The sequence below is a fragment of the Cynocephalus volans genome, chromosome 6 (assembly GCF_027409185.1).
Source record: "Cynocephalus volans isolate mCynVol1 chromosome 6, mCynVol1.pri, whole genome shotgun sequence".
NCBI classification, from domain to species: Eukaryota; Metazoa; Chordata; class Mammalia; order Dermoptera; family Cynocephalidae; genus Cynocephalus; species Cynocephalus volans.
The window spans coordinates 95398656-95417732 of NC_084465.1; the positions used below are offsets into that span (position 1 = coordinate 95398656).

Sequence of the window (19077 nt, forward strand, 5' to 3'; positions counted from 1 at the left end):
ATAAGTGGCCTCCTCGACTCCAGGACAAACCCCTGCCCAGTGTTGGGCACCGCCAGCCTCTGCTCCAACTTTCCCCACCCCCTGAAATGAAGCTGGTGTCTTGGCTTGCCCTTGGGCCCTTCTCTCTCCAAGCCCCTCAAGGCACAGCTCATCTCAGGGTTTCTATGGTTGCCTCTGTGTGTGGCACCAAGCCCAGCCTATGTCTGAGCCCTAGCACGTGGCCTGTTTTCTCTGAGCTGGGGCTGTGGGAACCTTTCTGTGATTTCTCCTCTGACCTCACAGCATGTTCTCACTCTTGTTTTGTAGGTGAGAGATGGGGCATGCAGTCAGGACCTTGCCAGAGCCCACAAAGGGAGGGGGCACACAGTGGCATCACGTCCCCAGCCTTGCTCTTGTGCAGCCTCAGAGCTGATGTGCGGCCTGTCTAAGGCCACCTCCCTGTGGTGAGGAGCTATCCTGCTGCTCCCATCCCTCCCCACCTTAGACCTTGGTGGCCTGGAGTCTAGGAACCATGATTCATTGTAAAGAATTTTATCAGTGCAGCTGTCAAAGTTAGAAAGTCTGCTGATTAGATCATAGTATCGTATTAGAGTCAGGTTTTTAAAATCAATAATTGTGCTGTGGGTTGGTATGAAAACGACCTTGTTTTTGTTAAATACATTCTAACTGGTTCAGAAAAGTGTGTGCGTGTGCCTGTTCATGTGTGCATGTGTGTGTGCGTGTCAGTGGGAGGTGATAAAGCAGACGGGGTGGTGCGAGCATGTGGAGAAACTGGTGAAGGTGGACAGGAGCTCCTTGTACTATTCTTGCCAGTTTTGAAGTTTGAAATTATTTCAAAATAAAGTCCCCACAAAAAAAATTCTACAGTGCATCACTGTAAAATACATCTGAGATTCACGTTCTCTTAAAAAGGAAAGCCCTCTAGAGTACTCTTTTCCCCAGATTTTCCCCTTACTCCGAACTTCATGTGTCTTCCACCCCCCAGTGCAGCCGCAAGTCCACACCTGCTTCATGTACACATGTGTGCCGGGTGCTGTCAGTGGCAGGACCAGCAGCTGTGGGCCTGTGCCTGGAGGGGCTCGCAGTGGCCAGTGCTGCGCTGGCTCATCTGTGGCCCCATGGTCTGTGCCCACTGAGCCTCCAGCCTGCCCCATGCTGCTTAGATCCCTTGGCCCCAGCCGCAGCCTTGTCAGTCATGTTTGGAGTGTTTCTCTGTGAACAGGTGTGTCTGGTGATGTCCTGGCCCTTGTCCAGCCTGGGACACATCATATGCTCAGGTTTGGGGATGACTGAGCCTTTCGCCCATGCCAGGCCCTGGCCATCAAGCCCTGACCACAGGGAAAGCGGGAAAAGTTAGCACTTGCTTTAAAGTAAACGGTTGATTTCACACTATTTCCTCTCCCCAAAGGTGTTCTTAAATGGTCTTTGAACCGATGTGCCCTTGGCAGAGAGGGTGGAGGTTTGCAGTGTGGCAGCAGCACCCACCTAATGCTGTGTCTCCCCGCAGCGCACTTACAGAGTGCCAAAGGAGGTCCGTGTGGAGCCGCAGAAGTTCGCTGAGGAGCTCATCCACCGCCTGGAGGCTGTTCAGCGCACGCGGGAGGCCGAGGAGAAGCTGGAGGAGCGGCTGAAGCGTGTGCGGATGGTGAGCGGGCCCGTTTCGTGGTGCTTCCTTACAGCTCTGACGTCCTGATGGGTTTCGGGCAGCTGCAGGCCCTGAGTAGCCCCCCCTACCCTGCGTGCCCACCGACTCCTCCTGACATTGGCCAGGCCCCTGTCAGACACCGTGCTGCCTCTGACGCTGCCTCTGACTCATCTCTGACCCACCTGAGCCCCAGTGCCTATCCCAGCTGCCCCTTCCCAACCTCGGAGACCAAGAGGCTCCCAGCCCAGTGGCCATCTCCAGGAAGGTCATCTCGCAGGCTTCCAGCCAGGGCTGCAGACATTCAGGGGCCAATGCTGCTTCCTGCTATACCCCCTTCCTCATGGGTGGCAGGGGCCGCGGTGCACACAGCCAGCAAGGAGCAGGGTGAGTGTGCGGAGCAGGAAGGACCAGTGGTGTCCAAGATCCCTCTTCACTCACTGGGTCAGCACTGTGTGTCCCAGATGTTGGTCATGCACTTGGCAGGCTCCGTCATGATGGGGCTTCTCTGTTGCTCATAGAAAGGGCTTTATTTTCCTCTAGCAGGTATAATTTCCTCTGGAGATTAAGGGTTGCCATTGAGTGGGTATTCTCCAGTCTTTTCAGTATTTTATGAATATAGATACTTATAAAATATAAGTATTTTGTTTATAAAGTTTCCATACCTAAAGCTCAAAATGTGACATTTCTGTAAGGAATTATCTCTCCACCCAGTCCCCGATGTCTGTATTTGACATGCAGAGCCTCAGCGCTCCTCAGGCCCCAGGAGACCCCTTGGGGGGCCTGCCCTCCACTTTGACGTGTGTGACCCGATGTCTGGAGACGCCACGTCAGGGTGGAAGTGGGTACTGCAGTACCCTGTGTGGACGCGACGGCCTGGCTGCCCGTTGAGATGGCAGGCAGGCCTCACACACCCTACCGGGAGTGGGGTTCCTGTCAGGGCCATTGTGATCACTGCAGACTGGGGAGTAGGATAAGCCACCAGACGTGGAGCCCTCCAAGAAGTGGTTTGCGTGGAGATGCTTTTAGCGCACATACGCGTGTTTTTCATTCCTGATAAACTGTTTTACCACCAGATGAGCAGCACCCTCTCCTTTGCCCTTGCGGCGGAGCACAAGTCTGGGCAGTGCTGCTGGGCCTGTGTAGGCTAACCCAGGGGCTTGAGCAGACCCCAGGGTGCAGGGCCGCTGTCCACCATGGCTGCTGTGCAAAAGCCACATCACCCACTATGGGGTCTGATGGAGGCGAGGGTGAGATGGTTGCAAAGACCTGAGGACTGGAGCCACGCCCTGCCAGGCTATGTGGTGGGCACCAAGCACGTGGGGGCACACGCGGGACAGCCCTTGTGCAGGCCTGTGGGGAGTACAGGAGGCTGGAGCAGGCTCCACAGCCTGGTTTACATGTTGTGACAGCGTCTCCATCTAAGCAGCAGAGCGTTTTACAGACACCGTCTTTCATCATGTGAGGGGGGCCCTGAGGACGCCACAGTAACAGCTCTTGACACAAGTGTGCTCGTGAAGAACTTAGGAAGGGAAGAGTTCACCGCCGTCCCGCTGTGACATTGAGCTGTTGTCATTGTTCTGCTAGCTTTTTCGTCCTGGCTCAGTCCGTGCAGGTTAACATTTTAGGTGAGACGTCTTAAAGGCAGGTGGAACTGTAGATACTTGTGCCTTTCCTGTGTCTCATTCCTATAGCTCTTGCTCCCTGGAGTCCTGGCTGTGACCAGGTGGGGTGGCTTTGTCCTCAGCAGGGGGGATGCAGGTGCACGGTTGCTGTGCCTGGAGCCAGCCCACCTCCTGCCCTCAGCAGGGAGGGGCTGCCCTGGCTGCCAGGGTCTGAGCAGGAGGTAGTCTGCAGGGCGGAGCTCGCTACACCCCCTCCTCCAGGACAGGCACGTCTGCCAAGCAGCTGGCAATGTGACCTTGGCCAGTCTGTCACAAAGAGTGATGCTGTAATTCATATACATCGTGCTGTAAGTACTATTCCTTTTTAAAAAGAAATAACCTCAGGGCTGGCCTGTGGCTCACTCGGGAGAGTGTGGTGCTGATAACACCAAGGCCACAGGTTCGGATCCTATATAGGGATGGCCGGTTCGCTCACTGGCTGAGCATGGTGCTGAGAACACCAAGTCAAGGGTTGAGATCCCCTTACCGTTCATCTTTTAAAAAAATTAATATATTAATTAATTTAAAAAAAGAGAATAACCTCAGCTTTTAAAAATAACTTAGTTTCGCTATAAAATTTGGAAAATAAAAGCAGAAAAACACAAATGAAAACCGTTAGCTGAACAGTTAAGTTAGTCTACAACATTTCAAAACCCTGCAGCAGAATTCCTGCATGGGCAGCGCTGTTGAGAAGGGCTGGACCTCGGCCCAGGCTGTCCCGGTGGGTTTGGAGGTTCCCCTCCTCACTGCTGCCTTGGGGTAGATGTCATCACGCTTGTGGGAGGCTCTTGGCTAAGAACCCTCCTGCAAAGCAGAGAACGCAGAGGGAGCGGGCAGTGTCCACCAGGGGGAGCCTCCACTCCCTTTCCCCCATTTGGTGCCCTTTTCAGGCACAGCTGATGCCTCCCGTCAGCTCAGGGGTCACCTATCCGTATTGCGTTTAGATACTTTTGCATGTGTAAGAAATTGGTGGTGAACTTTTAGAGGTTTGCTTGTATTAAAACACTGGGGTAGGGCTGCTGGATGGTTAGCTCAGCTGGTTAGAGTGTGGTGTCATAACACCAAGGTCCAGGGTTCAGATCCCTGTACTGGCCAGCTGCCAAGAAAAATAAATAAATGAAATAAAATACAGGGGTAGCTTAGTCTCCCTCTTCTTTTTTGTTAATAGCAAATGCAATCAGCACTGTCTGGTTTGTCAGTTTATAAGACAAAGAAGTAACTATGAAAGGTGACCTTTAGAATTAGTCATCGGGTTCTGTACTTGTTAACTCTTAGAGCTGAATGAGATTCCACCAGCTTAACATGAGAATTTACCAAGAAACACGCAAGCTAAGCAAAAATCAGAAGCTCTCTGTCCAAGGGCAGTGTTCTCCTTGAAAATACAACGGAAGCTACATTCATGGCGGTGAAAAGGAACAGGCAGAAATCGAGAAACGAGAAAACTGAATCCATGCAGAGCTTTCTCAATGGCCAGGCTGACAGCGGTGCCACGTTCCCCGGCCCTACTGTTGCCCCTGCCCCGTCCCTGGCTGGAGCCGAGCCTGAGGGGATGGGGGCAGTGGGCAGACAGCTCATGTGGCACTGGGAGCCGGTGCCTTGCCTGGCCCGGCCCTGCCTCATGCTGGGCGGTGCGGCCTCTGCCCAGGCGCTCCTGATCTCGGGAAGCACTGCTGGCAGCCCCAGCCAGTCCTGCTTCTTGTCTGTTTTCCCCACGTGAGGTTGTCACTGCATGGCTGGTGCTGAGAGATGACAGTGCCTCCTTGTCCCTACACAGGAGGAAGAAGGTGATGACAGCGACCTGGCCGGCCCCCTGGGGGTGAGTCACAAGCTGCTTTCTGCACCGGTCTGGCACCACTTCACGCCCCGCTACGTGGACGTGGGCTGCGGGGGCCTGCGGGACGCTCATGAGGAGAACCCCGAGAGTATCCTGGACGAGCACGTGCAGCGGGTCCTGAGGACACCTGGCTGCCAGTCACCGGGGCCCGGCCATCACTCCCCCGACAGTGGGCACACGGCCAAGATGGCAGCAGTGCTGGGGGGCGCGGCCTCGGGACACGGTAAGCATGTGCCCAAGGCAGGGGCGAAGCTGGACGCAGTCGGCCTGCATCACCACAGGCACGTCCACCACCACGTCCACCACAGTGCGGCCCGGCCCAAGGAGCAGACGGAAGCTGAGGCAGTGCGCAGGGTCCAGGGCAGCTTCGCATGGGGTCCGGAGCCACACGGCCACACAGCCAAGCCCCGCAGCTACTCGGAGAGTGTGGGTGCCACTGCCGGCACTGGGGACATTCTGGCCTATGGGTGAGTGTCTGTGTCGGCCCCCTCATGTGGGTACCTTCCGGGGGGGGGAGGCATCAGGGTGTGGGGCTATGTCCCTGTGGATGGCTAGAGCCTCCCTTGTAAGAGCCGCAGGAAATCCAGGGCCACTGCCAGCAGGGCAGGAGCCAGACAGAGTGGGGTGTGTCTAAGTGAGACTGTGGCCCTAGCCCTTGGTTCCAGCCCTGTGCCCAAGTGTGGCTGGGCAGCATGAACAGTGGTTAGCTCAGCTCTCCAGGAACATTCAAAGATGAAGCACCCCAGGTAGCAGCAGAACAGTTAGGAGGTGTCACCTCCGCAAAGGCTGTGGTCATAGAGGCCTTTCCCAATGGACATGGGGGCACTGTGACAGCCGTGGACAGTTGGGGTGACTCTCAGGTCTTGCTCTTGCAGCGGGAAAGCCATCATGGCCTCCAAAAGAAATGCCAAGAAGGCCGATGCGGGAAAGAGTGCCAGCGCCGAGGTGCCAGGGCCCTCGGAGGATGCAGAAAAGAACCAGAAGATCATGCAGTGGATCATAGAGGGGGAGAAGGAGATCAGCAGGCACAGGAAGGCCGGCCACGGGTAGGAACCTGTGTCCTGGTGCCCTGCAGGGCCGTGCTGGTGCGTGCTGAGCACCAAGCCTCGCACACTGTCTTTCACAGTGTGCCACAGGCAGCAAGAGCAGGAGCCCCATCGCAGCACGAGCCGCTTCACCCTGCCCCATCTGGGGTGTGGTGGGGCCTTGGAGCATCTGTGGTGTTCAGAGCTGGAGCACCCAGGGACCAGCGTCCCCCACTGCTATCTGAGCTCTGCTCACTGTGGCCCTTCCTGGGGGAAGGCCATGTGGCTCTCACCCCTGCAGGCGACATGGCTGCTCTGGGGACGCTGTTTCTGGGCTGGTGACAGCTCCCCCTGGGAATGACCTGAGTCACCCGGGAAGTCAGAGAGCACCTGACGTCCCTCCAGGCAGGGCTGTGGGAGAAGCTTCTGTGCTCACACCTGGTTATCTAGCCATTGTTAGGGAAGACTGGTCTAGTTGGGACCTGCACTCCTGCCCTGGGCTGGAGTGGAACGAAGGCCCCGACATCCTTGTGCCCCACACAGGAGAGGTGGGTTTCTGGATGTCTCCCTACGCCCCATCTCATCCCCGTCCCTCATGTGCCTGAGCTCATTCCTGGTGCCTGGCAGGAGGGCTGGGGGCCCACAGAGAAGGTACCTGCCCCTCCCTGCTCCGTTGTGGCCAGAGGTGGGTCAGCCTTGGGTGGGCTTTTGGTGTGTGGGTGGGAGGCCCTACCTCAGCCTCCCCTGATTTGCCGCCTGCACCCAGACCCCGGCCCAGGCGACCTCCCGCCATGTCACTTGGCAAGAATGGGGGGGGCGCTGAGTATCACCCATGAGGCAGGGGCCACCTGAGGCGAGGCATCCCCATTGCCTGCATCCAAGGCCGCTCTTCCTGGGGTTCCTGTGCTGTCTCTGCCTTGGGGCACTAAGCCCCTGCCATAGCTGAGATGTTTTCTCTCAAATTCCATTCCGTGGTCGAGTGATGGATTTCACAGACGTGGAACACATTCTCGGGCTTTAATAACTGTGAGACTGTGATGTAACATTCAGTGGGAAAATCAGGGAAAATTATATGTTTAGAATTATGCCAGTCACTGGGCCAGCCCGTGGCTCACTTGGGAGAGTATGGTGCTGATAACACCAAGGCCACGGGTTCGGATCCCATATAGGGATGGCTAGTTAGCTCACTTGGGAGAGCGTGGTGCTGACAACACCAAGTCAAGGGTTAAGATCCCCTTACCGGTCATCTTTTAAGAAAAAAAAAAAAGAATTATGCCAGTCACATTAAGTATTTTCAAGGGGTGAGGGAATACACTAGTGTACTAAGAGTGGTTATTTCTAACTTATGACATCGTGGGTTATTTGTATTTTTTTCTGTATATTCTAGGTTTTCCACTATGAACACTTACTTTAGTATCAAATGTTTTTAAACAGTAAAAATATCTTTTAAAATAGTCTTTATGTATTACACAATTTATATAAGCCAAGTTAAAACAATATAAAACAGCAGCCTGCAACAAAGTGATGTTCCTGTCATGTGGTCTCAGGAGGCAGTTCGCGTGGGTTCGATGGTCCTGCCCTGCCTGTTCACCCCTCCTCTCACTCCCAAGGTCTTCTGGGGCGAGGAAGCAGCAGACCCACGAGAACTCCAGGCCCTTGTCCATTGAGCGTCCTGGGGCTGTGCACCCCTGGGTCAGTGCCCAGCTCCGGAACTCCATCCAGCCCTCTCACCTCTTCATTCAAGATCCCACAATGCCACCCAATCCAGCCCCTAACCCCCTCACCCAGCTGGAGGAGGCCCGCAGGCGTCTGGAGGAGGAGGAGAAGAGGGCCAGCAAGTTACCCTCAAAGCAGAGGTATGGCCCGCGGGCAGAGGTGGCTATAGATGGCACTTCTTTGGGGCAAGGCTCCCCAAGGCCTGAGTCCCCCAAGAGGGCCCTCAAGGGAGACGGCCATGGTGGCTGCCCACCTGCTACAGGACAAGGGCTAGGGCGACAGGTGTCCTCCCTCTCCCGGGGCTGGTGGGCTCAGAGGCAGGTGTCTCAGGTGCTGGGAGAGCCCTGCACGGTGGACAATGCCCAGTTCTCCTGGGCCACAGGAGTCCTCCTCTTTGTGTGTGGCAGCATTCTCTCTAGGCCAGCATGCAGCCTCTCAGACCCTTTCAGTTGGGCCTTCAGGGCAACTGAACACTCGGTCCATTAGAATTCCCAGATGGATCAGGGTCTCTGTGAGATTCCTGGGAAACTTTCTCACACAAGTCACTGTCTCCCTCAGAAGTCACTGACTCCTCTTGTCCATTTTGGGTTGTTTGGGGTCTGCGGTACGGATCCTTCTCAGCCCTCTGGCACAGCCAGAATCCTGCCTGTGTCCCCCAGACCACTGGGTCTACACCCTCCAGTAGAGATCTGCCCAATGCCAGTTTTGGGGCCAGAAGGGTCACACTTACCTCAAACTGAAAGGGTGACCCTCACAGCAACCGTCTCCAGCCCATGGCAGCCGGAGCCCACTCTACAGGAAGGAAGCCTCTGCCTGGCGCTCAGAGGCCCGTGACCTGGCGGGGCAGATGGAGTGGCCGAGAGGGCATTGTGTGGGGCTGGGTGTGTGGCAGGATGGCACAGGGAGGAGGCAGCCCCCAGGCCTATGTGGTGGGCTCCCTCTGTCCCAGACCCCTGCTAGGGGCTCCCTGGGACTGTCCTTGCTGGCCAGGGAAGGTGCCTTCTAAGGACAGGGCCTGCGCTTGCCCTTCCCTACGGCACTCGGCAGGCCCCACATGATGGTGGGTGCTGCCGTTTCTCTCTCCAGCAGTGACACCCACTGAGCCATCGGGACCTCTCTGACCGCCTGTTTTGGGCATGACCCTCCTGCCATGGTGTCATGGCATCTCCAGCATCTCCACTTGTGGGAAAAACCCAGAACTCCTGGGTTTATTTGCCCATTCAGGGGATGTGGACTTCTGTGAGCAGCTGCAGACACAGAGCAGAGGCCCCGAGGTGGGGAAGGGTCTGACCCTCCCCAAGCCCCAGCTCGCCCTGCCCAGGCCAGTCAGAGTGGAAATCACTGTCAGTGCTGCTTGAAGCATGCCCAGGTGTGGGTGTCCACACCGTCTACGGGACGTTCATGCCAGAGAATTGAGTGGGAAGAGCCGCACCCAGGGAGGAGGATGAAGACAGATCGTTTCTGGAGAGGACATCCCTCCAGGGTGGGTTGAGGGTGATTCCAGCCCCAGGTCGACAGTTCCCAGTGTGTGTTCTAGGGGACCCAGGGGATAACTGGCCAGATAATGGATGTGGGTGCTCGGGTTGCATAAAGTTGCACCGTTTTCTGGCCGTCTGTGGTGGAGCCTCTGGCCCCGCCGAGGCCTGGAAGGGGGTTTGGCATCCTGTGCGCCTCACACAAGTGGGAGCCTCAGGTGGGTCCCCAGCCCTGGTCGCTGTCTGTCTGCCACCTGCCGCTGTCGCAGCAATGCTGGTGAGGCTCTCCTCAGGGCTGGCAGCCCCCACTGACGTGGTCTGTTCTCTCAGTATGTGCAGGTGGTCATGCCATGGGGACGCACCTGCATCAGGCCCAGTGTGGCACCCGCCACATCAGACACGGAGCTGTCCCAGACAGACTGCATGTGGCCCGAGGGTCTCTTGAGCCACGTCCCATGGTGGAGCAGCTGTTCCCGGGACATGGCTCGGGCACTGTGCTTAGAAGCTGTGGTAACTGTGGAAGGTCCCACAGGATCGGAATCTGGGCTGCCTGAAAAACGGGACTGTCCAGTGATAAGAGTTACTGTAGTCTGTGAGGGGGCCTTTGTCCACATGGGTGTCATGGCTGGGTCTGGGGGCAGAGACCTGCCTCCCACCTGCCTCTGCCTCCTGGCTTCCCTGCCAGGCCTAGCGACTCGCTGCTCCATGGCTGGCTGTCTCTGGCAGGGTTGGGGGCTGGAGGTAGGAGCAGTGTGTGTCTGTCCAGCCACTGCATCTAGGGAGTCTAGGCTCTGTGCCCGCCTGGAATGCCAACTACTTGGAGTCCAGGAATGAGAGGCTCTGACACGTCCATGCCCCAGGGCCACATGGGCAGTGTGGACAGTGCTGGCCACCCCCTTCCTGCACTTCCGCTGAGATGGGCCTGGGAAATGGTGTCCCCAGAGCCTTGGTCTTGCTGCTCACCCCAGGCAGAGCTGCATCCTGCCCCTGCCCAGGCACTGTGCGCTCAGAGCCTGTGTCTGTCCCTGGAGAAGCAGGACCCCCAACCCCTGGTGGGCTCTGAGGACACAACGCTGGCAGAAGGTTAAGGAAGCGGGTGTCTAGGAGATCAGTTTGCTGAGATGTCCTCAGCAAAGTGGACAGTCACGTGGCTGAGGTGGCCCTGGGACAGAAGAGCCCACATGGCCTTCCTGCCGTGATTCTGGCGCTGGACGCTTCCAGGTGTGCCCAGCTGCCAGGGGTCTCAAGGGCCTGGCCTGAATGGGCCTGGGGCAGCTTCTGGAGCTGTCAGAAGGGCCAGAGTGATGCTGGAGCAGAGAGGGGACTGCCTGTCCAGGACACAGAACAGCCACCCCTGTTGGGGTGAGACTTCCCTCCCTGGCAGGAAGCCTCGCTGGCCTCATGCCCACTCTGAAGGTCAGCTGGTGGCTGCCTTGGTCCTCAGACAAGCTTTCCACTGTGGGGCGGGTTCCCCATGGATTTCAAGGTCCATGTGGAATTCTATCTGCCCAGTCCCTGCCCTTCAGATGTGTTTGAAGTTTTAGGGCTTTTGGTCTTAATGGGACGCAAATGGCGTGGCTGCCCTGCCACCCTGGAGGGGCTGCCGTGGGTCCAGTGGCCCATGCACTCTTGAGTCCCAGCCCTGAGAAACTGCGTGTCCACTTCCATGGGGCGGGGTAGGACCTGCTGCCCAGCAGCCAGCCCCGGAGCCCGCTGTGGGGGCCATGGGGTCACGTGGTAGGCAGGGGAGGCAGGCGCATTTCCCATGAGTGCCGTTGGCACAAGACGGGCCCCAGATCGAGATGTTTCTGACTGCTGTTTCTGAGAGTAGTGCTGCTCACCCCTATAGTCCTGCCTGGTCATCCGCTGGCAGCCTGAGGCCTTGTGGGGGCACCCCTGGGACCTAGGGCTGAGCCCAGCCATCACCTTTGTGTCTGTCCCCAGGACGAAGTCGCAGAGGAGGGCGGGCGGTGGGAATTGCCAGCCGTGTGACAGCATTGTCGTGGCCTACTATTTCTGTGGGGAGCCCATCCCCTACCGGACCCTGGTGCGGGGCCGCGTGGTCACCCTGGGCCAGTTCAAGGAGCTGCTGACCAAGAAGGGCAGCTACAGGTGAGCCTCAAGGGGGCTGGGGGTGGCTGCCTGTGCTGTGGGGGCTGTGGCAGTAGGTTCTGAACGAGGTGCCCCATCTGCACCTCAGCCTGCTTCTCACAGCCCTGGGCTGTGCAGGGGGTGGGGGCAGGGCAATGTCAGGGCTCCAGGCCGTCTGAGGGGTCTGAAGGGATGCAGCTCAGGACCTCATCTTAAAGGTGGGGGGACAGGCCCAGACACAGTGGCCTCTCCATCACGCTCAGCTGACCTGGCCTCTGTCCAGCCGCCTCTTTACCTGCCCGCGGAAGCCTCAGCCCATTCTGCCAGGGCCTCCAGCCCCAGTGGCCCTGAGCCAGCACCTTCAGGTGAACAGAGGGCAGATGGGGTCCTGAGCTGGAGTGGAACCCAAGCAAGCCTGAGTGGGCAGCTTCCTCCATCCACTGAGAAAATGCCCCATGAGTGTGAGTGGGACGGCAGGTTCAGCCCTTGGGAGACAGAAACCCCACGCCCACCCACCCGCCTTGCTCCTGCAGTGCCCTAGTGGGCAGCGCAGGGCTCCAGGGCCTCATGGTGGTTCACCACACACATGGCCATCCCTCCCATCCACCGTCTCCCCAGCTGACAGACAGGTGCCAGGCAGGACAATGTCGAAGGCCCTGGGAGCAGCACACTCACAGTGGCCGCGTCCATCCTGGGAGCTGGGGCACAGCCGTCCCTCTCACCACCCTCCTCACCTGCCTCCTACAGATACTACTTCAAGAAAGTGAGTGACGAGTTTGACTGTGGCGTAGTGTTTGAGGAAGTGCGGGAGGACGAGGCCATCCTGCCTGTCTTTGAGGAGAAGATCATTGGCAAGGTAGAGAAAGTGGACTGACCGCAGGCCTGGCCGCTGCACCCGGCAGGGCCCTCAGCAGGCGGGGTGGCCACACTGAGGATGAGCATCAGGCACGTGGATGACCTTGCACTCAGGAGCCCCATTCATGGGAGCAGCTCGGGGCTGTGTGTGTCACGTGCTCCTAGCGTGCGGCAGACACACAGGTACTGGGAGGTGCTGGGTGTGTCCCACCTTGGTTCATCTGTGTTGGGGTGGGTGGGGGTCCCCCTGAGTGGTCTTGCAGTTTCTGTCTTGCCATGGAGGACGGAGCCCCGTGCACTCCCCACAGCAATACTGTCCTGCCAAGAGAGGCAGCCCTCGGAGAGCTGCTTCGTGACCCCCCGCAGTGGCCCCTGCTGCTAACTGAGGGGCTGCCCCCTGCGCTGGCTCTGGGTGCTGGCTTGCTGGTGTCCACTTCTCCGTCTGGGGATTGCCCACCTCTGCTGTCCTGGTCAGGTGTAGCCCCAGGTCTGGTGCGGGGCCCTGCGGAGGCCTCTGTAAATTGTACTTGTCACTGAGTGCCTTCAACACAGCTGTCTCTTGCCTGCCACTGTGTGAACCCAGCAACGGAGCCCCCGGCACCCCCCCCCCCGCCCTCTGTCTCCAGCTGCGCCGGCTCAGCGGGTCCTGGGCCCTCCTTTCTAGGAGCCCGTGTAAATATGTACATTTCTCAGGCCAAGGCCAGCAGGGGGCTGCCCCCCCCCCCCCGCTCGTTTTTCATGCGATGACTTGTACAATTATCTTTTCAAAGGTACTTGGATAATGATGAAATAAAACCATTTTTGAACCTATCCTGGCTGTGGAGTACACCTGCTGCTGCTGTCCTCGGCCAGCCCTGGCATGGGACAGCCCATGTCACTAGCCTCAGCCCCAGCGGTAAAGGAGGTCACACCAGCCTCTGTGCGGGATAGGGATTCCTGGGGGCGCTGGCTGGCAGAGCCATGGAGAGGGCAGGAGCTGGAGCTGTGCCCCTTCCTGCCCCAGGGAGGCCCACCCCTGGGCCTAAGCCAGGAGCCCATCGAGGAGGGCTGGGCCCAGAGGCCAAGACTGGGCCAAAGCCGAGGGCAGGGGTCCGCTAGGCAGGGCACAGGAACCACATGGTCAGGACCAAGATCTTTATTCCCAGTTCACAGCTCCTCCAGCTTCCCGGAGACCGTGCCCTGCACTGGTGTCGCGGGGTGGCTACAGCTCCTCCCTGGGCCCCCTGGTGGAATTTGCCAGCGGCTCCTAGAAAGGGTTACAAGCCTGGCTTAGAGCTTGGCCCCCCACCGCCAGCCCTGCGTGGAGAGGACTGTCCAGAGGCCTGAACCAAGGGATGGGCACCCACCGGGGAGGGGGCTACGGGCTCCTCCAGGGGCTCTTCTGCGGGCAGCTCTCCCCCATTGTCCAAGAACTTTGAGAAGGTCTCCAGGTCCCTGGCGCTTTTGTACTCAATCACCTGAGGAGGGACAGGAGGGCCTGGAGGACATGCCATGCCCTGTCCTGTGCCCACCATGCCTTCCCAACCCCAGGCCAAGGAAGATGGGGTCCCGGCTTCCCCAGCCCACCAGCCTGCCTCACCTTCCGACCTGGCCCTGCTGGGAAGTACTTGAGGGTAGGATAGCTGTTTATGGGGAAGGCTTCCAGCTCGTTAGCTGTGGCGTCCAGCTCTGCAATGACGACATCCTCATGGTCCCTGTACTTCTCCGCCAGTGCCTCCCAGGCTGGAGCCATCTCCTTGCAGTGGGCGCACCAGGGGGCATCTAGGATGGGGGGTGTTGGGCTTGGCCAGCAGGTCCTCGACAGCTGCCCACCCGCCTACTGCCCTCGGCACTCACAGAACTTAATAAACACGTTCTTGGTTTCATCGAAAGCCACCTGCTCAAAATTCTTGCCCACGAGCGTCTTGACTGGCTGCTCATCCCAGTCAGGGGGAACCTCTTGGCTCAGGAGATAGGGCTGGGGGGTGACAGGCCAGGTTCTCTGCAGGGTCGGGGACCTGACAACAACCCCTGCTCCCTCCCCTTCCCTGGGCTAGGGGTCACCTTGACTTCATTGCTGAGGACTGCGTGGCAGAAGGCGGCAACAGAAGCTGCGGTGATGAGCCCCCTGTCCTCAGGCGCATACTTCTTGGTGGTCTCAACATTGATCAGGCGCAGGGTGGGGGCCTCCTGGGCCTTGAGGCCAAAGTACTGCAGCACGTGGTCATTGCTGGCTGCCACGTCCACCACCACAAACAGCACCTGTAGGCAGGAAGTGCTCGCCGGGCCCCCCACTGCCCGGCTGCCCCGCCCTGCTGGACCCCCTAGTACCTGCCCCCGGAATGGGGGAGCTGCTTCCCTGAAGCCCTCCAGGAGTTCCCTGTGTGGAGCCAGTGTCTGGTTGATGAACAGCAGCAGGTGGTTGAGAATCTTCGCTGCAAAGATCTTAGGAGATGTCTGTGGGAGAGGGCGCTTGTGACACCCTTGGGGACCCCATGCAGTGGTGCCCAACCACACCCGCTGGGGCTCACCTGTTCGTTGAACTCTGTGACCAGGTGCATGCTGTGCGTGACGAGGAAGCGAGACACATCGCCCAGGTCCAGGCCCAGCTCCTCCTCCACGGGGAAGTCGGCACGTCCCTCATCGAACTGAACAACCCCAGCTGGGTCAGTGGGACCCGCAGCCCCGACCCCCACCCCCACCTCGGCCCTGACCCACCTTCTTGAAGAGGACCACGGTGTCCTTGGTGAGGCCAAACTTCTGAAAGAGCTGTGGCCGGTCAGTGAGGCCAAAGGTCATGTCCAGGGCATCCTGGGCCAGCCTCAAGAAGGTGGCCACGTCCTTGTCCTGTAGGTCCTAAGGGCCCAAACCTGTGAGCCTGATGGGTCCATGGCATAGTTCCCACGCTGGTCCCCGCGCCCCTGGCTTACCTGGAAGAAGCCAATGACCACGACGTCCCGGGTCTCTAGCAGTGCTTGGGCAGCCGCCTCGTCCTCTAGCCGCATGGCGCTGGACCCCACCCGCCGCCTCAGCCACTCGGTGATGCCCTCGGCCTCGCGGGGGCCTGCGAGAGTCCTCCTCAGCCCAGGCAGCCCCTGCCCACCCCATGCCACCCGCCATACCTGCCCCCACACCTGTGTACTCCTCTGGGTGTGCACGGTCCCCGTCGCGGAAGAACTTGAGCGTGGGGTAGCTGGTGATTCTGAACTCCTCGGTCAGCTCTGGCTCCGCAGGCCCATCCACCTTGGCCAGCGTGGCCCTGGCGGACTCTGCCGCGAGCAGGGCAGCCGCCTGGCTGTACTCGGGGGCCAGTGCCTGGCAGTGCCCACACCATGGGGCGTCTGGGAGATGGCACCATGAGTGCCAGGACTCTGTGGCCCCAGCGTGGCCTGACTGGAGCCCTCGGTGCCTCAGGTCAGGGCCCAAGGCAGTGAGTTATGGTCATCTCCCTCCTTCAGGGGCACACCTTGAGCCCAGCCACAGCTGAGCTCAAGAGCCAGGGATCAGGGGCTCCCCAGGGTCCCCCAGGCTGAGGGGCACAGTGACCGGCGGAGTTCAGGAAAGTCTGAGAGAAATCCTCCTGTTGCTGTCTAAGGCCTGGGTTCCTGCTAATGCCTGCTAAGGATGGCTCTTATGTTTGTAGAGGAACCCACTGAAGCATATGTGACAAGGACCTATGTGGCCACAGCCCACACATGCTGGGCCTTCACAGGAGGAAACACCACAGCAGCTTGCAGAAGGGACTAACAGGGCCGAGCAGGAGGCCTGGGTGTCCTCATGTCCTGTGGGTCCCCCTGCACTACCACCATCCCCCTGCTCAGACTGGACCCTAGGCCCAGCCCAGTCCCGGGGCTCCCTCCCACAGTTTCCCTCCAAGGGAGCCAGGGGGCACAGTGGGGGGGTGCAGTGAGGGGTGGGTGCCTACACCCCTATGTCCATGGGCAGAGGGTTCAGACCCTGGGTGGTCCCTGCTGGCCCCCAGCCCCGCTGCCCCAGCACTCACAGAACTCCACCAGCAGGGCGGGGTGTTCCCGCAGGGCCAGGCCCAGGGTGCGGCTGTTCAGCACCAAGATCCCATCCTCTTGGGGGACTTCCTCCTCAGGGGACTCCTCCAGGAGCTCCTCTGAAGGACTCTCAGGCTCCTGTCTCTGTCCCTGTGGACCCAAGGCCCAGAGCAGCAGCAGCACAGGCAGGAGCTGGCAGTCCATGGCAGTGCCGGGGACCCACAAGGCCAGAGCAGATAAGGGGACCTGGGGCCAAGCAGTGGCTGCCACGTGGCACCTGAGCCTGGTCACAGGAAGATAAGGCCCAGGAGCCCCCCCCCCCCACGGGGGAGGGGGAGGCAGAAAGAGGCGACACTGAGGGCACTGAGACAGGGCGACGTTTAATGGGACTGTTCAGGGCACAGCGCCAGGCAGGGAGCCAGGGGTCCAGGACCGAGCAGAGGGTGGCAGGAGGTTGGGTCACTCACTGAGGGGGCTGGGGAATGCTTGGGGGTCCCTGTGCAGCAACTGACAGAGGTGTGGGGGAGGAGTCAGTCTTTCCAGTCCTGGCAGATGTGGAGGCCCCACTGCCAGGACAGGTGGTCCATCCTGTCATCATCGGTGAAGAGAGACTTGACAACGTAGGTGCCCCGCACCAGTGCGCCCCTTGGTACCTCCTCCACTGGGGTCACAAACTCATACTCCTGGGCACTTGGGCCATAGCTGCCCACCATGTAGACGGCCTTGTCCACTGGGGGAGGAGGAGGGTGTCAGGGACCACCCTCTGCCCCACTGCCCCCCAAGGCTGCCCCTCCACGCGGCCCTCACCCCTCAGGCCCCGTCGGTAGGTGTGATGCAGACACTTGAGGCCACTGACAATCTCCTTGTGGACCTGGGAGACAGAGGGTGTTAAGGGGCTTCTCTGGGGGGGCTGGGCCTGTCGCTGGCTGGTGCCCCCTGCCCCCAGCTGCCTCACCTTGAAGGTGATCTTCACTTTGTAATCAACTCCTTCCTTCAGGACAAACACCTGGTTTTTCAATGCAGCCAGATCCCCTGTCAGGGAAATGGCAGCTGAGGTCTAAACTCCTGGGATGGGCTGAGACCCTGCCCTAGGAGCCCCCAGATGAAGAGTGGTCCCATGGGTCCTATGGTGATGAGCCCAAGGACTTGGGATTGGGCAAGGGGGTACTAAGAGGTCCACGAAGATAAGCCCTGGTCTCTACCCAAAAATGGGTTTGTGGTTTGCAGAGGGGCGTTACCTGTGAGGTCCATGGTGATGGGCCCCGGAGCCTGCTCAGACATCAGCGTCAGTCTCATCACCCGCACGTTGGGCAGGCTTGGGTCTGAGGAGAAACTGAGGGTCTGCAGGATGCTCCACCCGGCCCCACCCCCTCCACGCCACGCGATGCAGCCCTCCAGGCTCAGGGCCTGTGCCCATACCCACTACAGGCGGCAGGGGTCCAAGCAGCACGCGCTTGTACTTGGCCAGGCTCTCGTCATGCGGGTCCAGCTGCTGGATCTCCAGGACGCTCTTCTTCCCCGGTGCCCGGTACTCGGGCACAGCCTCGTCCAGCACCTCGTCCCGCAGTGGCTGCCCGCCCTCCTTGTCGGCCAGGAGGACTGGGGGTTGGGGAGGGTGTGTGACCCCGGCATTCAAGTGCCAAACAGGAGCCCCTGTCTGGCCAGCCGTACCTCCCACTGCCGGAAGGAACTGAAGAGGAGCCGCTGGGGCTCGGGCAGAGGCTGGGCGGGGGGCGCGGTGAGAGCGCAGAAGCGCTCAGCAGCACCACACCCAGAGGCTCCCGAGAGAGGGGCCACCTGCTGTGCCTGGAGCCCAGCCCAGGGTATCAGGGCTCCTCCCTGATTCTGAGGCCAGAGGTGGGGGGAATAAAGACCCCAAATGGGGGAGAGCCCCAAGGGACTGAGAGGGCTTCCAGTGTAGAGGGGTGACCCTCGGGTGCTACCTAGAGCAGAGGCTCTGCCCTCTACAGCCCTCGGGCTCCTCCCCACAGTGCTCCTGGCAGAGAAGGTGACTCTCTCTGAACCCCTGAGCTCCAGGCCACCTCACAGGGTGCCCCCAGACCAGGGGTCTCTCCGAGTTCCTGTCCACGGTGCTCCAGTCTTCTCGCCCTGAAGAAACCCCGGCCCCACCCAGGGCAGAGGGAGTCCAGGCGGCAGGTTCCCAAGCGCAGAGGGTCCCCACCTCCCCGGCCTCACAGCTAGATCCGGGCACTCCCGGCTCCCCTCCCGGAGAGGGTCGAGCCCGACCGGGCCCCCGCCAAGCCCCCCGCGTAGGCGGCCGCCCTGGTCTCTGCCGGCTTACCTCGGGCGCACAGCGCCAGGCGGAGCAGTTCCAGCAGCTGCGCCCCCAGCTCGCACGCGTCCAGGCCCAGCATGGTGGCGCGCGGCCCGCCCGGCTCGGCGCTCAGCCCCGGCGCGACTGCGGTGAGCTCATCCCGGCCGGGAGCGGCCCCCGCGCCCAGCGCCGCGCCCGCGCCGCGCGCCCCCAGCCGCTCCGCGGACCCCGCGCAGCCCCGCAGAGACGCGCGTGTCGCCCGCCCGGCGCACCCCGCGCCTGCAAGGAGCCGCCGGCCGCCAGGGCGCCCCCACCCGCGCAGAGCGGAGCAGGTGCACCTCGCCGCGTCCCCAGGCCCTCGTTACCGGCCGGCGCTGCAGGCCACACCTGGGGCCCTACCCCCACGCCCGCTAGAGCGTCTGTCTGGGCAGAGGGGGACTCTGGAGGTTCACAGTCATCACTACCGAGGCGCGGCGGTGGCACCGGACCCCACCCACACACTGAGACGCCTCTGGAC

General features: G+C 60.1%; 3 protein-coding genes across 3 annotated transcripts in view; 1 reads left to right on the top strand and 2 right to left on the bottom strand.

Annotated features, from left to right (window-relative positions):
* The window catches only part of AXIN1 (axin 1), a 65744-nt gene extending 52644 nt beyond the window's left edge, over window positions 1-13100 (top strand). The window contains exons 5-10 of the mRNA XM_063099098.1: window positions 1508-1645; window positions 5081-5607; window positions 6016-6186; window positions 7776-8021; window positions 11301-11468; window positions 12195-13100. Coding sequence (XP_062955168.1) covers window positions 1508-1645; window positions 5081-5607; window positions 6016-6186; window positions 7776-8021; window positions 11301-11468; window positions 12195-12321 — 1377 coding nt within the window. The 3' untranslated portion in view covers window positions 12322-13100. The remainder of the gene's footprint in view (window positions 1-1507; window positions 1646-5080; window positions 5608-6015; window positions 6187-7775; window positions 8022-11300; window positions 11469-12194) is intronic.
* A 403-nt stretch (window positions 13101-13503) lies between these two features.
* Window positions 13504-16489, bottom strand: PDIA2 (protein disulfide isomerase family A member 2). The gene is made up of 11 exons (XM_063101184.1): window positions 16285-16489; window positions 15416-15622; window positions 15212-15345; window positions 15000-15137; window positions 14813-14929; window positions 14613-14738; window positions 14346-14543; window positions 14139-14259; window positions 13882-14063; window positions 13649-13759; window positions 13504-13548 (listed from the first exon to the last, which is right to left on the bottom strand). Exons 1-11 carry the CDS (start codon window positions 16487-16489, stop codon window positions 13504-13506), a joined length of 1584 nt encoding a protein of 527 aa, XP_062957254.1.
* Window positions 16490-16815: 326 nt separating this feature from the next.
* On the bottom strand, window positions 16816-18660 carry ARHGDIG (Rho GDP dissociation inhibitor gamma). The gene is made up of 6 exons (XM_063100905.1): window positions 18588-18660; window positions 17705-17884; window positions 17524-17607; window positions 17241-17317; window positions 17093-17156; window positions 16816-17015 (listed from the first exon to the last, which is right to left on the bottom strand). The coding sequence occupies exons 1-6, from the start codon at window positions 18658-18660 to the stop codon at window positions 16816-16818; spliced, it is 678 nt and encodes a 225-aa protein (XP_062956975.1).
* Between the last annotated feature and the right edge of the window lie 417 nt (window positions 18661-19077).

Excerpts from the sequence above, each read along its gene's own strand:
- PDIA2 (XM_063101184.1), bottom strand. The coding sequence starts at position 16,489 with ATGGACTGCCAGCTCCTGCCTGTGCTGCTGCTGCTCTGGGCCTTGGGT. Across the intron at positions 15,346-15,415 it reads ACACCCAGAGGAGTACACAG|GCCCCCGCGAGGCCGAGGGC; the intron begins GTGTGGGGGCAG and ends GGACTCTCGCAG. Across the intron at positions 13,760-13,881 it reads CAGCAGGGCCAGGTCGGAAG|GTGATTGAGTACAAAAGCGC; the intron begins GTGAGGCAGGCT and ends GTCCCTCCTCAG.
- ARHGDIG (XM_063100905.1), bottom strand. The coding sequence starts at position 18,660 with ATGCTGGGCCTGGACGCGTGCGAGCTGGGGGCGCAGCTGCTGGAACTG. Across the intron at positions 17,608-17,704 it reads ACCCCTGCCGCCTGTAGTGG|ACCCAAGCCTGCCCAACGTG; the intron begins GTATGGGCACAG and ends GTTTCTCCTCAG. Across the intron at positions 17,157-17,240 it reads AAGTGAAGATCACCTTCAAG|GTCCACAAGGAGATTGTCAG; the intron begins GTGAGGCAGCTG and ends TCTGTCTCCCAG.